General features: G+C 40.5%; 1 protein-coding gene across 4 annotated transcripts in view; it reads left to right on the top strand.

Moving 5' to 3' along the window:
• TPST1 (tyrosylprotein sulfotransferase 1) overlaps nucleotides 1–13134 on the top strand; it is a 178789-nt gene extending 165655 nt beyond the window's left edge. For all 4 annotated transcript variants that reach the window (XM_086692061.1, XM_086692058.1, XM_086692059.1 and 1 more), the window contains 3 exons: nucleotides 8256–8306; nucleotides 10841–10887; nucleotides 12575–13134. In XM_086692061.1, coding sequence (XP_086548187.1) covers nucleotides 8256–8306; nucleotides 10841–10858 — 69 coding nt within the window. In that variant the 3' untranslated portion in view covers nucleotides 10859–10887; nucleotides 12575–13134. The remainder of the gene's footprint in view (nucleotides 1–8255; nucleotides 8307–10840; nucleotides 10888–12574) is intronic.
• The last annotated feature ends 3770 nt before the right edge of the window (nucleotides 13135–16904 follow it).

Raw genomic sequence — 16904 nt, 5'->3', positions numbered from 1 at the left:
AGATCGTGACCTGAGCCGAAATCGAGTCAGACCCTTAACCGACTGAACCACCTAGGCATCCCCTAAAATGTTTGTTTATTTAGTTTGAGAGAGAGAGAGCAAGGGAGGGGCAGAGAGAAGGAGAGAGAATCTCAAGCAGGCTCCACACTGTCAGCACAGGGCCCAGTGCTGGACTCAGTATCACGAACTGTGATATCATGACCTGAGCCAAAATCAAGAGTCGGCTGCTTAACCAGCTGAGCCACCCAGGCACCCCCAGCTTGGCAGTTTCTTATAAAACTAACCATATTCTTACTGTATCACTCAGCTGTTGCATTCCTTGGTATGTATCCAAATGAGTTGAAAACTTCTGTTCACACAAAACCTATACACAATGTTTCTAACAATTTTATTCATAATTGCCAAAACTTGTGAGCAACCAAGATGGCCTTCAGTAGGAGAATGGATAAATAAGCTACTGTATATCCAGACAATGGAACATTATTTAGTGATTAAAATAAATGAGTTATCAAGCCACAAAAGGACATGGAAGAAACTTAAATGCATGTTGCTAAATGAAGTCAATGTGACAAGACTACATACTATGCGATTCCAAGTCTATAATGTTCTGAAAAAGGCAAAACTGGGACAGTAAAAAGATTGCATGAAGGTAGGAGGAGTAAAGAAGTGGAGCGGGGCAGGGGGGATGATGATGGAACTATTCTGTATCTACTGTAATAGTGGATATGTGTCATTATGGAATCATCAAAACCCATAGAAACTACAACACAAAGACCGACTCCTAGTGCAAACTAAAGACTTTAATTAATAACAGGGTATCATTCCTAGTTCATTAACTATAACATGTACCACAGTAATGCAAGATTTTAATAGGGGGAGCTGTGGGGGAGAGAGGACATATATGGGGACTTTACTTTCTGCTAGTTTTTCTATAAAGCTAAAGCTGCTCTAAAAACTATAGAGTCTACTAATTAAGAAAAAGATGAGGTTATGAGGTTATTACTAACTCTAAGACAACAACAAATTTGTGTAAGAAAATGTAAATAGGTGATATTCATAGTGTCACAATAATGGAAACTTACAGAATGTGACTTTAACCAAAAATTATTATGTAATTTTTGAGAGACTAGAGGAAAGGAAGTATTACTGGTCTGATATCCTCATCTCTCGTAGTAGAAAGTCTGCGTAACAGAAGTTTACATCCGTGATCCTATCTGAAGGCATTTCCTCCCCTTTGGCACCCAAGTCCATCTCCTCATATATCCTACATCATCAGATTTTGCTCTCTAGTGGGATCTTTGCCATCAACAAACAACTATGCCCTTAGTTCTTCTATCTTAACACACACACACATACACAACATACTTCTTGATTCCAGTTGCCCTGCCACTGCCATTCCTTTCTTTGGTTCCCTTTACATCAAAACTGAAATTTTCTGTACTCCGTTTCCAGTTCCTCTCCATTCTCTGCCTTACATCCACTTCATTCAGAATTTTACAGCTACCATTCTATTCGTTCTTGTGAAGTTGATGGTGACTTTCATGTTGCTATATCGAGTAGTCAATTACCATCTGAACTCCCAGCATCTTTTGATGCAATTGATTACTTCCTCCTTGATAGGTTTCCTTCACTTGGTTTTAAGGACATCACTTTTTAAGTTTTCCTTCTGTGTCATTGGTTGCTTCTTCACAGTCTTATTTGCTGGTTCTTCTTCTTCTTCCTGACCTCTGAATGTTAGAATGCCCCCATATCTCAGTCTTAAGTCCTCTGCTGTTCTTTCTCTACCCTGAGCCCCAGGCTATCATATCAGGTATCAAGGTTTTAAATGCCATCTGTAAGTTGATAATTCTCAAATTTATATATCCCAACCTAGACTTCTATGAACTCCAGGCTATATATCCAATTGGTGACTTGACATTTTCATTTATTGTCTAATAGACATGTCAAGCTTAATATATCCAAAACTGAACCTACTGATCTTCCTCCTGAAAATATTCTGTAGTCAGAACATTTCTCAGCTGTGTTAATGGCAACTCCATATTTCCCGTCGGTAGTTACTTAGGCCAAAAACCTTGGAATTATCCTTGACTCCGCTCTGCTCTCTCACACCCTACATTGAGTCTGTGTAATTAGACATAATTAGAAAAATAAAAATCCACACACCCACCACTTCTCACCACCTCCTTGTCATCCTCTCCTGTCTGGATTACTACTGTAACCTCCATACTTCTATCCTTGGCCCTTGACAATGTAAACAGAGCAATTAGGATGATCCTTTTACTTTATTTCATTTTATTTTTATTTTAGAGACAGCGTGCAAGCAGGGTTTCAAAAGGGGCAGAGGGAGAAAGAGACTCTTAAGCAGGCTCCATGCTGAGCATGGAGCTCCCAACTCTGGGCTTGATCCCACGACCCTGGGATTATGACCTGAACTGAAATCAAGAGACGCTCAACCAACTGAGCCACCCAGGTGCCCTAGGAAGATCCTTTTAAAATGCAAGTGAATCATGGTACCTATTAGCTTCTCATTTCACTACATTGGACAAAATACTTAATTTCTCTGTGCCTTAATTGCTTCATCTGTAAAAAGGGAGTAAATAATACCTCCCTCAAGAGATTGTGGGATTCAGTGAGATCATACATATGAAGCATTTACTTAACATTAACCTGAGACAATAGTGTTTACCTGCTGTTCTTAGTATTTTTATTTCCAGTGCACCCTGCAAATCAGGAGCCTACTTTTGTCTCCTCATCATTCCTTCAGGGCTTGAGGTGGGAGGGTTCTGTAGGATTGTTTGGATCTGAGTGCCTAGCTCATTGCTGTCAAGTGCAGTCCTCATTCTGTTAGTACCAGAGAATAGTATGTCCAGAAACACCATTCATTTAACCAAAGGAAATTCCATTCCTAACTTTTCTGTTTTTATAAGCAATGTGGTGCTTCATTTCTGCACTAAATGGAATTACTTTGTCAGTGAAAGTGTTCTTTTTGTCAGCACTAAAGTTTCTGTCTTTTGAAGCATTTGTTCCCTGAAGGATAATCAAAGGAGGCATCTTCCCACATAACTTTTTGATTGAGCCTTTTATCTGATGTCTTATCCAGACCGCTTTTTGGTTTTTTATTACATTTGTGACATCATATATTCAGGGGTGTTTTTTCTCCTTTCATGCAAGCCTTACCTTTCTGGAACTGTCAGTTCCTGGAAGACACTTATAATACTTGATGTTCCCACTCCTGTTTTCTGTCATGCCTTGCTGGTTTTTACAGTGAACTGAAAAGGGAAGGGAAGATTCAACCATAAGATTTGCTAATGGTAATAAAATACAAACAGCATGTTATAATGAGACAGTGCTGGGTAGGGCCCTCTGAGCCTCACTCTGCCACTGACTAGCTATACACCCCCTGGGCTTTCAGTGAACCTCCTGCTTGAATTCTAGCAGAGGAGGCTCCTAAAAGAGAGGAGAGTCAGTTTCTGAGTCAGAGGATATGAAGAATATAACAAAAGTTTCTTGGGGAACTAACCCACTAACTGGAAGAGGGACTGGGGCAAATCAGACTTGTTCTGGTTCAGTAAAGCAGCCAGGGCACAGACCCTAAGCCTGAGTAGCTTATGCCCCAGGGAGTTTGTGGGACACAGTTCCATGAATAGAGGAAGAAGGAAAGACACCTGGGAATCTGGTAAAAAACAAAAACAAAAGCAAACAAACAAAGAAAAAGCCCCATCCTATTGGCTTGAGCCCCTGTGCTAGATATAGTGGGTGCTTGCAGGCATGCACAGTGGAAGTCAGCATTAACATGCTACACACAGCTCCAGGGGCTTAAACACTTCCTACATCAGAAATCTGGAACAGTAATACAATGTTATAGTCAGTTATATCTCACTAAAATGGGGGTGGGAGGGACATGGTGCAGGAAGCTGGAACAATCTATGGACTGTGGTGTTAGGGTAGAACAAACAGGATTCTTACATGCAGATACTTCAGGGAGCAGCTAGGCCCGACGGCCCCTGCCCACCCATCCCATGACCTGGGACCATTTGAGGGTATGAAAGAGGCGATGGTAGCTTTTGAAACAGTCCTGGTAGACGCAGTATTGTTATCTGGCACCCACTGTATCTTCCATTGTGATGCATCTCTGAGGAAATACCTTATCCAAAAGTCTGATATTTCTGTTTTAATGTTTTTAATGTTTATTTTTGAAAGAGAAAAAGAGAGAGAGAGAGAGTGCATGAGCAGGAGAGGGGCAGAGGGAGAGAGAATCCCAAGCAAATTCCTCGCCACCAGCACAGAGCCCAACTTGACTTGAGGCTCAAACCCAGGAACCGTGAGACCATGATCTAAGCTGAAATCAAGAGTCAGACACTTAACTGACTGAGCCACCCAAGCACCCCTGATATCTCTGTTTTAATTTAGGCTTCTTAGGACTGTAGCAGAAACCCCAAAGAATGAAGCAGGTTTTAGACATTGCAGAGAAGAGGCAAAAAGTACATTGATTCTCTGAATTTCAGAAGGAATGCTGCTACTTTTAGAAGTGGATCAGTCCTCACCAAGTAAAAATCCTTTAGGTCTGTGAGCTTTAGTATTCACCATTTAGAAGATTTCTTTGTGTTCTGAGGGGCTACTCAGTGACTCTCTTCCTAAGAACCATCTGTAGTTTCTTGCCATACTTTGTCAAGTTCAGCAATTACCTAACTTTGGCTACTGGAGACCTTCTTTACTTTTGATTGACACTAATAGCTCCCAGGTTTTGTTTTGTTTTGTTTTGTTTTGTTTTGTTTTGTTTTGTTTTGTTTTGTTTTGTTTTGCTATTGCAGTGTTGAAACAAACATCTTTATATTTAAAGACTGTGTACATGTGTGTGTGTTAGCAGTAGATTTTTAGCAATAAGTTACTGACTTAATTTGTTCAATTTTATTCTTGAAATATAACATACACAGAGAAAAGTGCACAAATCATAACTGTATAAATGATCACAAAATGAATGTAGCTTCATAGTTGCTACTCATAATATCAAGACAGAAAATTCCCAGCACCCTGGAAGCCTCTTTCATCTCCCTCCCTCCCTCCCTCCTCCCCAGAGTGAACAGTATCCTGATTCCTAACATCATGAAATTGTTTCTGCCTTTTTACAAACTTTAAAATACAGTAAAACCTTGGATTGCGAGTAACTTGTTCTGCAAGTGTTCCACAAGATGAGCAAACATTTCTAATAAATTTTAATTTGATAAACGAGCGATGTCTTGCAGACATCACATGATCACAACTGAGCCAGTGGTTCTTCTCTCTCTCTCTCACTGTCACTGTGGGATTGTGGGTGATCATCTCCCATGCTCAGATGCTCAGTCTCAGGCTGCAGAGTTTGGCAGAAATCAGTGATGTTTCAGAACATTGGAAGGTGCCCACAACTGGCACTAGTGTATTTTTTGCCACTTCAAAGCACCTGTGGACAGTCCTTTGCTTTTCCAGACAAGAGTAGGCTTAGGAATGCTTTGGCTTCATTCTAAGTCAGGCTGCCTGCAGATCTAGACCCTTTCCAGTTACATTGAATACAGTCCATGACAAGAGCTTGGTACTGTACTGTAGTCAACATCCGTGCGAGCATATACAATGGCCCCCGTGCAGAAAAAGATTCCATTGAACCAAGAGACAGCAGTGATTCCATTAGTGATAGTGAAAGTCGTCCTACACATGGGCGCCTGGGTGGCGCAGTCGGTTAAGCGTCCGACTTCAGCCAGGTCACGATCTCGCAGTCCGTGAGTTCGAGCCCCGCATCAGGCTCTGGGCTGATGGCTCAGAGCCTGGAGCCTGTTTCCGATTCTGTGTCTCCCTCTCTCTCTGCCCCTCCCCCGTTCATGCTCTGTCTCTCTCTGTCCCAAAAATAAATAAACGCTGAAAAAAAAAAAAAAAAAAAAAAAAGAAAGTCGTCCTACACAATAACCCCCCCCTCCCTTGTCTCCCTCACACCAGCCACGAAGGTTTTCAAAGGTAAGTGCAGGTTAATTTGTTTATTTTTCCTTATATTTTGTATTTTCTTTATTATTTTGTATTATATTACCGTATTGTAATCATTTTTATATGAATATTTTGGGGTTGTAGAACAAATCATATGAGTTTCCATTATTTCTTATGGGGAAATTTGCTTTGATATACAAGCACTTTGGATTACAAGCATGTTTCCGGAATGAATTATGCTCACAAACCAAGGTTTTACTGTACTTTAAATGGAGATATGTATATCATTTTTAGGCATCTGGCTTTTATCCCCCTTGTCATTATGTGTTGGGAATCATTGATGTTATTGTCATAGCAATAGTTAATTTTTCTTAATTGCTACTCAGTGTATCATTATATACTACATTTATTTATTTATTTATTCATTCTAATTGCATTGCTTGCAATGCAATTGTCATATACTTTGTCATAAACCAAGTATTTGTATACAGGGGACTGTTTCTGCGTTCTTCATTCTGTTCCATTAATATATTTGTCTAGGGGCGCCTGGGTGGTGCAGTCGGTTAAGCGTCCGACTTCAGCCAGGTCACGATCTCGTGGTCCGTGAGTTCGAGCCCCGCGTCAGGCTCTGGGCTGATGGCTCAGAGCCTGGAGCCTGTTTCCGATGCTGTGTCTCCCTCTCTCTCTGCCCCTCCCCCGTTCATGCTCTGTCTCTCTGTCCCAAAAATAAATAAACGTTGAAAAAAAAAATTAAAAAAAAAAAAAAAAAATATATATATATATATATATTTGTCTGTACTTGTACCAAAGCCTGCCTTTAACTTAATTATATATAGAGAGAGAATAGAATATATATAATAATTATAGCTGTATATGTGTGTATGTTAGCTGTATAATTGGCTTATTTATAGCTGTATAATATAGCATCTTAATAACTAGAATAAGTCCCCTACTTTGTTCTTTTCAAGATTACTTTGATTATTTTTGGCCCTATGCATTTCCTTAGAACTTTTATAATCAGTTTGAAATTACCCCTGCCCCCTCCACCCAAAATAATATGCTAGAATTTTAGTCGGAATTCCTTTGTTGAGGAGAATGAACATCTTTACTATATTGAATTTTCCAGTCCCTGAGAATGCTATTTCTATTTATTTGGTTGTTAATTTCTCTCAATAATGTTTTATAGCTTTCTGTGTAAAGATCTTATACATCTTTTTTTTAGATTTATTCTTAGGTATTTAGGGAGTTTTTTGATGTTGTCATAAATGATACTTTTTTATTTTTATTTTTAATGTTTATTTATTTTTAATTTTTTTTAACGTCTATTTTTGAGAGACAAAGAGCACAAGCGGGGAAGGGGCAGAGAGAGAGAGAGAGAGAGAGAGAGGGAGACACAGAATCCAAAGCAGGCTCTAGGCTCTGAGCATCAGCACAGAACCTACACAGAGCTCGAACCCATGAACCGTGAGATCATGACCTGAGCCGAAGGTGGACACTCAACGGACGGAGCCACCCAGGCGCCCCTTTAATGTTTATTTTTGAGAGAGACAGAGACAGAGTACTAGTGGGGGAGGGGCAGAGAGAGAGGGAGACACAGAATCCAAAGCAGGCTCCAGGCTCTGAGCTGTCAGCACAGAGCCCAGTGTGGGGCTCAAACCCATGAACCATGAGATCATGACCTGAGCTGAAGTTAGACGCCTAATTGACTGAGCCACCCAGGAGCCCTGGTATTGTCTTTTTTAAAAATTATTTCCATAAATGTAATTTTATATACTGATAAGAGTAAGTTTTTAATTGAGATTTTTGAGGTTAAAAGTGTATGATTTCAGAATCATCTAATATTCAAAATATTATGAGGGTATAGGGTACATTAAGAAAAGCAAATTTGGAATAAATCTAGAGTTTGTAAGGGTGGAGATTTCAAATGGAAATCAGGAGGAGCCTGTTCTTAAGTTGTGTGAATTCTGTGTTGGTTGCTTGAGAGAGATGGCCCAGGGCTTGCTTTCTCTCTCAGCTAAAATGTTGGAGCTTGGAATGTTGGGTGCTTATTTTCTTGTTCAGATACTCTGACCCTCCCTCTCTCAGCCAGCACTCAGGCAAAATGTAGAACAGGTGGGGCCAGAGTAAATGGGAATTTCAGTTAGTCCTTCAATGCTAGCTGTTTTTGAACTGACAGGCTTCCTCCCATTCTAAAACTGACCAGGACTGAAGCAGTAAATTCATCCACCATCAAGCGCTGCCAGCATCCTGAAGTGAGGATGACAGTATCTGTTTCCTTAAACTCACACTTGGCTTTGTTTTTCCAGGTCTATAAAGGAGAATTTCAGCTACCTGAATTTCTTAAAGAAAAACCTCAGGTACTGTATCTGCTTCCTCTTCTTAATGTGATAGATGAGCTCTTGTGTTGAAGTGATCTTTTTAAAGAGTGCTGTGCTGGTCATAAAAAGATTGGCCTCTGATAATTGTTGGTTTTAACAGTCTTACTTTTTAACACAGTCTTACTTTCAGATAGCTCAGTGTCTTCCAAAATTAAGGAAATGCTTTATTGATAACTAAAATCCAAATGCTTGAGGTCACTTACAAGCTATATAGTATTCCACATATAAGGAGCCTGCCTTGGTGAATCTGCTCCAGCCTTCTGATATCTAACTTGAAATAAAAATCTACTCTGTTCTTATATACATCCATGCCTTTTAACTTGTCTTATTGAAGATTTGTGAATTTGTTATATATACATCCATCAGCCCTCAACTACAAAGCCCCCAAGTTGGGAAAGGATGGTGAGAATTTGAAGATTCTAACTTTTCCTTTTTAAAAGATTAATAAAACAGATCCAGAGTTATCCTTGTAATGTCATGCCCTCACCTACTTGGGTTTCAGTATCATGTCTTGAGTTGAAGAGAAACAGGCATGGTTGCAGCTGACACAATGTACCTGAAGTAACCCAGAGTATCCTGCATCTGAACATCATCTGCCTTCCTATATCGTGGTGGGGGAAAAATTGTTGACTCCCTCATGAGCCCAGCAGAAGACTTCCCTTTCTAGCCTAGTGATAATATGTGTTGCCTCCAGGCTTCTGCTCTCAGTAATTAGCTTGGAATTAGGAAATGAAGACTCAGCACTGAACTTAGTTTCTAATATCTTTCCAGATATGGGTTGATGAGGGAAACCTACCACCTCACAGACTGTGAAGTCATGTCGCCCAGAGCAAGCCTGGAGTGAATGGGCTTGGGCTCTCTAAGAAAGCTGTCTTAGACAAGAAATAAATCCTCGTCTAATAACAGTCAGCCATGAATAGTTGATACCTTTTACTTGAGAATTTCAAACTACTTTCAAGGCATGTTCTTATTAGCATCTATTTAGTTTTAATCCACCCATGCATTCATTTTATTTATTCAACAGATGTTTACTAAATTTCTGTTATGGGGAGAAGTTGGAAAAGTCCTCAAGAGTCAGAGGAAAAAAAAAGTTTTTCTCAAGGAACTTCTGATCTCCCCAAAAGACTGTGACCAACTTTTGCAGACAAGGGAGAACAGGGCCCTGAGCCTGGGCTGGGCATGATGTCCCAGAAACCTGGATGGATTCATGAATAGGTCATCACTCACTTGCAGGCTGTGGCATTTAGAGCCAGAGAATAATCCAAGAGGCAAGTCTTAAAAGAATGTCAAATCCAAAGACTGTTTTGCATAAAAAGTTTGAAGGAGTCAAGAAAGGGAATTTGAGGTTGAAAGGGATACCTCTGCTTCACAGCATACTCAAAAATCATTTCCAGACAGATTATAGACCTATATGTGAAAGGCCAAAAGTAAAGTTTTAGGAGACAATAAAGGAGAACATCTTCATGACCTTAAGAGGGAAGGATTTCTTAAATCATAGAAAACACTAATCATTAATTTTAAAATGGATAACTTGGACTCCATTAAAATTGATCATATTTACTTATTATTAAAAAGCATCATAAAAAGAGCAAAAAAGTATGCCTTAAGTGGGATAAAATAATTGAAGCAAAGGACTCCTCTGTAGAATATGGAGGGTTCCTACAAATCAGTTGAAAAAAAAAAACTGCACAAAAGGCTTACAGGCATTTCACGCACCTTTTTCTGGTTAGTTTAATGCATCACACACACATACTTAGAAAAAGGGCTGTAAAAGACTTTGACTTAACTAATCATAAATGAGAAAACTGAAACCCACAGAACCCTCAGGTTTGCTATTCAGCTAAAAAGGCTCACAGAACTCTGCAAAGCACTGTATTTGCAAATATAGTTTGATTTTAAAGGATACAAATCAGGATCAGCCAAATGAAGAGACATGTAAGACAAGACCTGGGAGGGTCTCAAACACAGAGCTCCGCCCATTCGCCGTGGAGTCTGGGTACTTCTCCTTCCCAACAGCATGTACATGTGTTCACCAAACAGGAAGCTCCACTGGTCTTTAGCATCCAGAGTTTTTATTGATATCTCATTACATAGATGTGGTTGATTGAATCATTGGTCATGTGATTGAATTCAATCCCAGTCAATGTCCGCTACCCAGAGGTTGGGCTGGCTCAGAGTCCCAGCTCTCTGGTGAAAGGTTTGGTCTTTCTGTGACCAGCTTCCATCCTGAGTTATGTCGTCTCTTAGCATAACTCAAGTATGATCCAAGGAGCTCCTGAATTAACAAAGACATTCCTGTTACCTGGGAAAATCCAAGAATTTAGCCTCCCTACCAGCAACCAGGGACAAAGGCCAGTCAAATTCTTTATTATACAACAGTTGCAGACTAAGTTCATCTGCAGAAAATCTGTGATCAGAGCCTGCAAACTACACCTGATATTTCAATGGGAGCAGTCACTTTTCATGCTGACCAACTTCAAGGACTTTAAAACATCTTTTGCTTCCTTTGACAGACTGAGGAAGTGGAGTAGCAGAGCCAGGAACCTCTTACATATATGAGGTGAGGGTTGGGGGACATTCCTGGGTCTTTGGGTTTCCCTGCTTAAGCTCTCTTAGGAGGAGGTGTGGCTGGGGTGGGTGGAGAGCACAGCTCTGGAGTCAGTCGGCCTGGGTTGGAATCTTGGTTCTGTGGCATTGAGCAAATTGCTTCTCTGTGTCTTACCTTCCTCATCTGTAAAATGAGGACGAATAAATAAGATTATTAATACATAAGAGAGTAGTAGTAAGAATTAACCACAATAATGTCTACAAAAAGCTTGGCACCTAGTAAGCGCTCAAATAGTGTTAGCCGTTATTTTTAATAAAAGGAGGGGTTTAAGATGATAAAAATAACATTTTCTTTTAATATGAAAGGGATCTGGAGACCATTAACCCCAATCACCTATTTGCAGATAAGGAAACTGATCCTAGAGAGAGAGCAGGTTGTTTGTCAAAGTCACATCACAGGAAGGTGAAAGCCAAGGCTTCTTCCACCACCCTGTGGTGCTTTCATTTGGAACGTGAAAAACTTTTTTGAAAATGTGATTTTTTTCTTACAGTCTTACTTGTTGTTTTATTTTTATTTATATAATCACAGTGGATTGAGTGCATACTCTATACCAGGCATAAAGTATCGAGCATTTTATATATGTAATATAGAAATGACATATTATATGACATATACTATATAATTTATATAATATGATGCATTCTTTCAGGTTTCAAACCACTCTGGCAAGTAGGTGGTATTATTCCTGTTGTACTGATGACATAATTGAGATTGAATAATTTGAATAAGAGATTTTTATGACTTGCCAGGTGTTAGTGGATAATAGACAAAAAGCACATGAACACTGCTAAGCCATGTCAAAATCATGGATGGCAGCGAGCTAGTAATATTAATGAGTTTCAGGATTTATGAATGCCTTTTTGCTAAGGAGCAAATGCTAAATGTTAGACATATACTCTATGGACTTGTATAACTGCAGTTATCAAGCCTTGGATAATTTTGTTGATCCAAGATACTTTAAAATCTATAAATTCCCTCCCTGAAATACACACACAGGGATTCGTTTATTGACCAGCTGTTTTACAAGACAGAATACAATGTCTGTTGACTTCAGCCTTCGAGTTGCCTCCACAGCATCATTTCATCCTTGCATTGCTCAGTGTGGCCTGTAGGTGCCCATATACAATGAGAGAAGGACTCAGAAGAAGCGAGGAAGACAAAGCATCTCAGAACAGACGATAGTCTTTCTTCTTGTCTTTTGAAACCTTTTGGCATTTGAATATGACAGTCACCGTGTTCTCTAAATCTTCCTTTAAAGAACGTTGGTCTCCACTTTTTTAAAACAAAGAGCCAGCATGTTGGACCCCTGAACATGCATCCCTACCAGTGCCCCCGCAGTAGCTTCAACTGCAGATGACAGTTGCAGTCACTTAGAAATGGGCAGGAGCAGCCCTTGCTTTGGCTGCCGTCTGCTTGTTTCGCGTACCCAAGCTACTGGCAGGCATCTAAAAGCATCGCAGACTGAGGGAGAGTGTGCCTCTTTGGTCGTCCTTCTGAGGCAGCTGTTCTTGTAGTTATCTGTCCTCCTCCCTGTCTACCTGGCTTACACCAGGACCACAACTGGGAAGGAGGCAGTATGGTGCAGGGGAGACAAAGCGTGACTCCACACCTATAACCAGATTCTGTTTGTTTGCCCTAGGGGAGACTGCTGCCTTTTCAACAGAAGGGAATTTTCTAGGACTGGCCGTCCCCTGCTGAGATCAGTGGAGCGTATGTACCATGGCCCACATCTCCTGTTCACTTGCCAGGCTGTCCCCACTGAGAGGGTGGGAAGTCGGTATACATTTGGGCCTTCCTGAGTGATCTGCTCCCTGAGTCCAGTGCTCTTGATCCTAATTACGTGCACAACCCTGTGGATATGAAGTCCAGAGGGAACGTGTGCTTTCTGTTAAAACTGCTCTGGTCCTCGTCTTTTCTTACCGGATTCCAAACTTTTGTTTCAAGGGGAGGGTTTTAAAATGGGATTCTATAAGCAAAAATTGGGCAGTTTCATCTTGGAATAGGTTGTCTGTACATGTTCTAATGTTTTGTAGAACACTTCCTGTTTAAATGTATTGATGTGGATAATATTAAATATCTTAATTATTTAAATAATTCATTGTATTGTTTTTGAGAAGTTGAGGAATTACCGTATACATTTACAACTTAATGACTTTTGTATTTTATTTTTCAAAATAAAAGCTTTAAATGTGTGAAGCATTTTGGTGGTTTACATGTTTTCATTACTGTGATTTCAGAGAAGCAGGAAGCCCTTATCAGAGAAGCCAACGTTTCTTCAGTTGGCTGTATTGTAGATAATCCCTCCTATGCATCAAAACTTTTTTCAATGAAGTTTTTAATTTTAATTCCAGTAGAGTTAACATACAGTGTTATATTAGTTTCAGGTGTATAATACAGTGATTTGACAATTCTGTATGTTACTCAGTGCTCATTAGTGTATTCTTACCTATTTCACCTATTCTTACCTATTCTTACCTATTCTTACCTATTTCACCCATCCCCCCATCCACATCCCCTTTGGTAACCATCAGTTTGTTGTCTATAGTTAGGAGTCTGTTTCTCGGTTTGTCTCTCTCTCTCTCTTTTTTTCCTTTGCTTATTTGTTTCTTAAATTCCACATATGAGTGAAATCACATGGTATTTGTCTTTTTATGACTCAGTTACTCTCCAGCTCCATCCTTGTTGTTGCAAATGGCAGATCATTCTTTTATATTTCTGAAAAATATTCCAGTGTGTGTGTGTGTGTGTACCTGTGTGTGTATATGGATACCACATCTCTATCCATTCATTAATTGATGAACACTTGGGCTGTTTCCATAATTTGGCTGTAGTAAGTAATGCTGCAATAAATTCTGCAGAGGCTGCAATAGTTTGCATTCTTACCAACAGTGCAAGAGGGTTCCCCTTTCTCCACATCCTCGCCAACACCTGTTGTTTCTTGTGTTCTTAGTGTTAGCCATTCTGACAGATAGATGTGAGGTGAAATCTCATTACAGTTTTGATTCGCATTTCCCTGATAATGAGTGATATTGACCATCTTTTCATGTATCTGTTGGCCATCTGAATGTCTTCTTTGGAGAAATGTCTGTTCATGTCTTCTGCCCGTTTTTAATTGGATTATTTGTTTTTTGGGTGTTGAGTTGTATCAGTTCTTTATATATTTTGGATACTACCTTTATCAGACATGTCATTTGCAAATGTCTTCTCCCATTCAGTAGGTTGTCTTTTAGTTTTGTTGATCGTTTCCTTCACTGTGCAGATGCTTTTTATTTTGATGAAGCCCCAATAGTTTATTTTTGCTTTTATTTTCCTTACCTCAGGAGACATATGTAGAAAAATGTTGCTATGACTCATGTCAGAGAAATCACTGCCTGTGTTCTCGTCTAGGAGTTTTATGGTTTCAGGTCTCACATTTAGGTCTTTAAAGCAGTTTGGGTTTATTTTTGTGTATGGTGTGAGGTGACCCAGTTTCATTCTTTTGCATGTGGCTGTCCAGTTTTCCCATCACCATTTGTTGAACGAGACTTTTTCCTATTGCATATTCTTTCTTCCTTTGTTGAAGATTAATTGACATGTATCATAACATCTTTTTTTATTAAAAAAATTTTTTTTAATATTTATTTATTTTTGAGAGTGAGACAGACTATGAGCAGGGGAGGAGCAGAGAGGGAGACACAGAATCCGAAGCAGGCTCCAGGCCCTGAGCTGTCAGCACAGAGCCCGATGCAGGGCTCGAACTCACGAACCATGAGATCATGACCTGAGCCGAAGTCAGATGCTGAACTGACTGAGCCACCCAGGTGCCCCGACATGTATCATAACGTCTTAATGAAGATTTTGCTGTAATTGATTTCATAAAGACCTGCTATCATTTGTCCTAGAGTCCTGTTCTATTTCTATGCCTATATGCTGTATTTAAGGACAGAGAAGTTACTGTTACCAGCTGTTTTCTAGAAGCCAGTGTTATACAATACAGAATGACCAGATAATAATAGTAATCTCTATTTATTGAGTGTCTTCTATGTGTGAGGCACTGAACAAGGTGTTTTATGTGTTTTCTTATCCCTCGCCTGAAAATCTGCATCCTCTGGTCTTATCCATCAGTAAATAATATTTTCTACCTAGTCACTCAAGCCAGAGACCTAAGAGTCTTTTCCTTCCTTTTGTCCCCCCACATATAAGATCTTTGATTCTACCTTCAGAATATTTCTTGAATCCATCTACTTTCCTTCAGCTCCACTGCTCCCATCCTAATGTAAGACAGCACCACCTGTCACTTAGACTGTTGCAATAGAGAGCCTCCTAAACAATATCCCCATTCCTACGTTGCCCCCCTCAAATGCTGTTTAGCACATGGCAGAGTAATGATTTGGCAATATACATATAGATAGGACCCTCCCCACTTACCCTCTCATTTAGAATAGAACCCAAGTTCTTGCCATGATCCAGCCACTGCCCCTCTCCATCTCATTGCAGGCCATCCCCCCACCTCACCTACCTCGCTCCTTGTTCTCTAGGGTTCTTTGGATCTCACAGAAGCACACCAAGCTTTTCCTGCCTCTGCACATATTATTCCTCTCTCTGGAATATTCTTCCCTTTGCTCTATGCCAGAATGCCTCCTTCTCAGTTCTGTGATCTCAGTAAATTCTATTTCCTCAGAGAGACTTTTCCTGGACCCTTGAACTAAAAAGTAGATGCCCTTCTTGACTCTCTTCTTTTTAGTATCACCTTATCAGACTTTGCAGTTTTTAGTCTGTTGACTGTTTTTTAAATTATTATTGTCAGTCTCATATACTAGATGGTAAATTCCTGGAAGACAAAGACTATGTCTTTTCTTGTCCATTTTTGTATTTCTGACATCTAGCAAATTGCCTGGCACATTCCAGGAGCCCAGGAAAATATTCGGTAAATGATTAATTCTCTCAGAAACCTCTGACATATCATTTTACAGATGAGAAAACAGGCTCAGCCAGGTGGTGTCCCCTAGACAAGGCCCCTTAGTGCCACAGCGGTGGCCTGGCACCTCGGCCCAAGCCTGGCCTGAACATCCTTCTCTCCAGTCCACTCCCCTCAGACCTGTCCCCTTCAACTGAAAATGAATACTGCTGCTTGGGGCACCTAGGTGGCTCAGTCAGTCGAGCGTCGGACTCTGGCTCAGGTCATGATCTCATGGTCCGTGGGTTCAAGCCCTGCATCGGACTCTGTGCTGACAGCTCAGAGCCTGGAGCCTGCTTAGGATTCTGTGTCTCCCTCTCTGTCTGCCCCTCCCCCGTTCACAGTCCTCCCCCCCCCCCCCCCCGCTGGAAAATAAATAAACATTAAAAAATTAAAAGAACAAGACAATAAATACTGCTGCCATATCAATCCTTTGTTCGGCAGTGTGCCTTCAAGCACTCCTTTGTTCAAAAGCCTTCTTTGATTCTCTAATGCTTAACACGTTACATCTAAACTGTTCTGCCTCCACTGTGTGGCCTCACTACTTTCTTGCGTACAGTTCGCCTCCTGCCTGTCTCTGTCTCCTTACACTTCTTCACTTTCTGCTTCTCCCAGATGCCTGTAAACCCTCTCCCCTCTCCCTGGAAAATCCCAGCCTCATTAAGGGCTCAGCTGTCTTCAGTGCCATTTCTTATTACTCAACTGCTCCAACCTCCAAATAGTAACAAAGTCAACCTCAGCTTAACATAATATTTTTTTTGTTTTTTGCTTATTTCCTGTGTTAGTCTTATGTCATTACCTTTGTAGGGAGGAGGCCACATACTCCTCTAGAGCCTATCAGAATGGGAGAGGAGGACATTTTTCAACTCTAACCCAGCCTGACTCCAGTGCTTGCCCCAAAGGAGATGTGATTTTTATTCCCCACACCTGCCCTCCCCTGGAGACTCCCTTGTTACAAGCAGGAGTGTATTGGAAAAGGAAAAGGGCAGAGAACCGCCGCACAAAATCACTGACTCAGGAAAGAGGCAACCAC

Source organism: Puma concolor, chromosome E3 (assembly GCF_028749965.1).
Source record: "Puma concolor isolate L17-30 chromosome E3, mPumCon1.1.hap2, whole genome shotgun sequence".
Taxonomy (NCBI): domain Eukaryota; kingdom Metazoa; phylum Chordata; class Mammalia; order Carnivora; family Felidae; genus Puma; species Puma concolor.
Note: the sequence above shows the minus strand (reverse complement) of the source record. Positions and strands in the feature narration are given on the sequence as shown.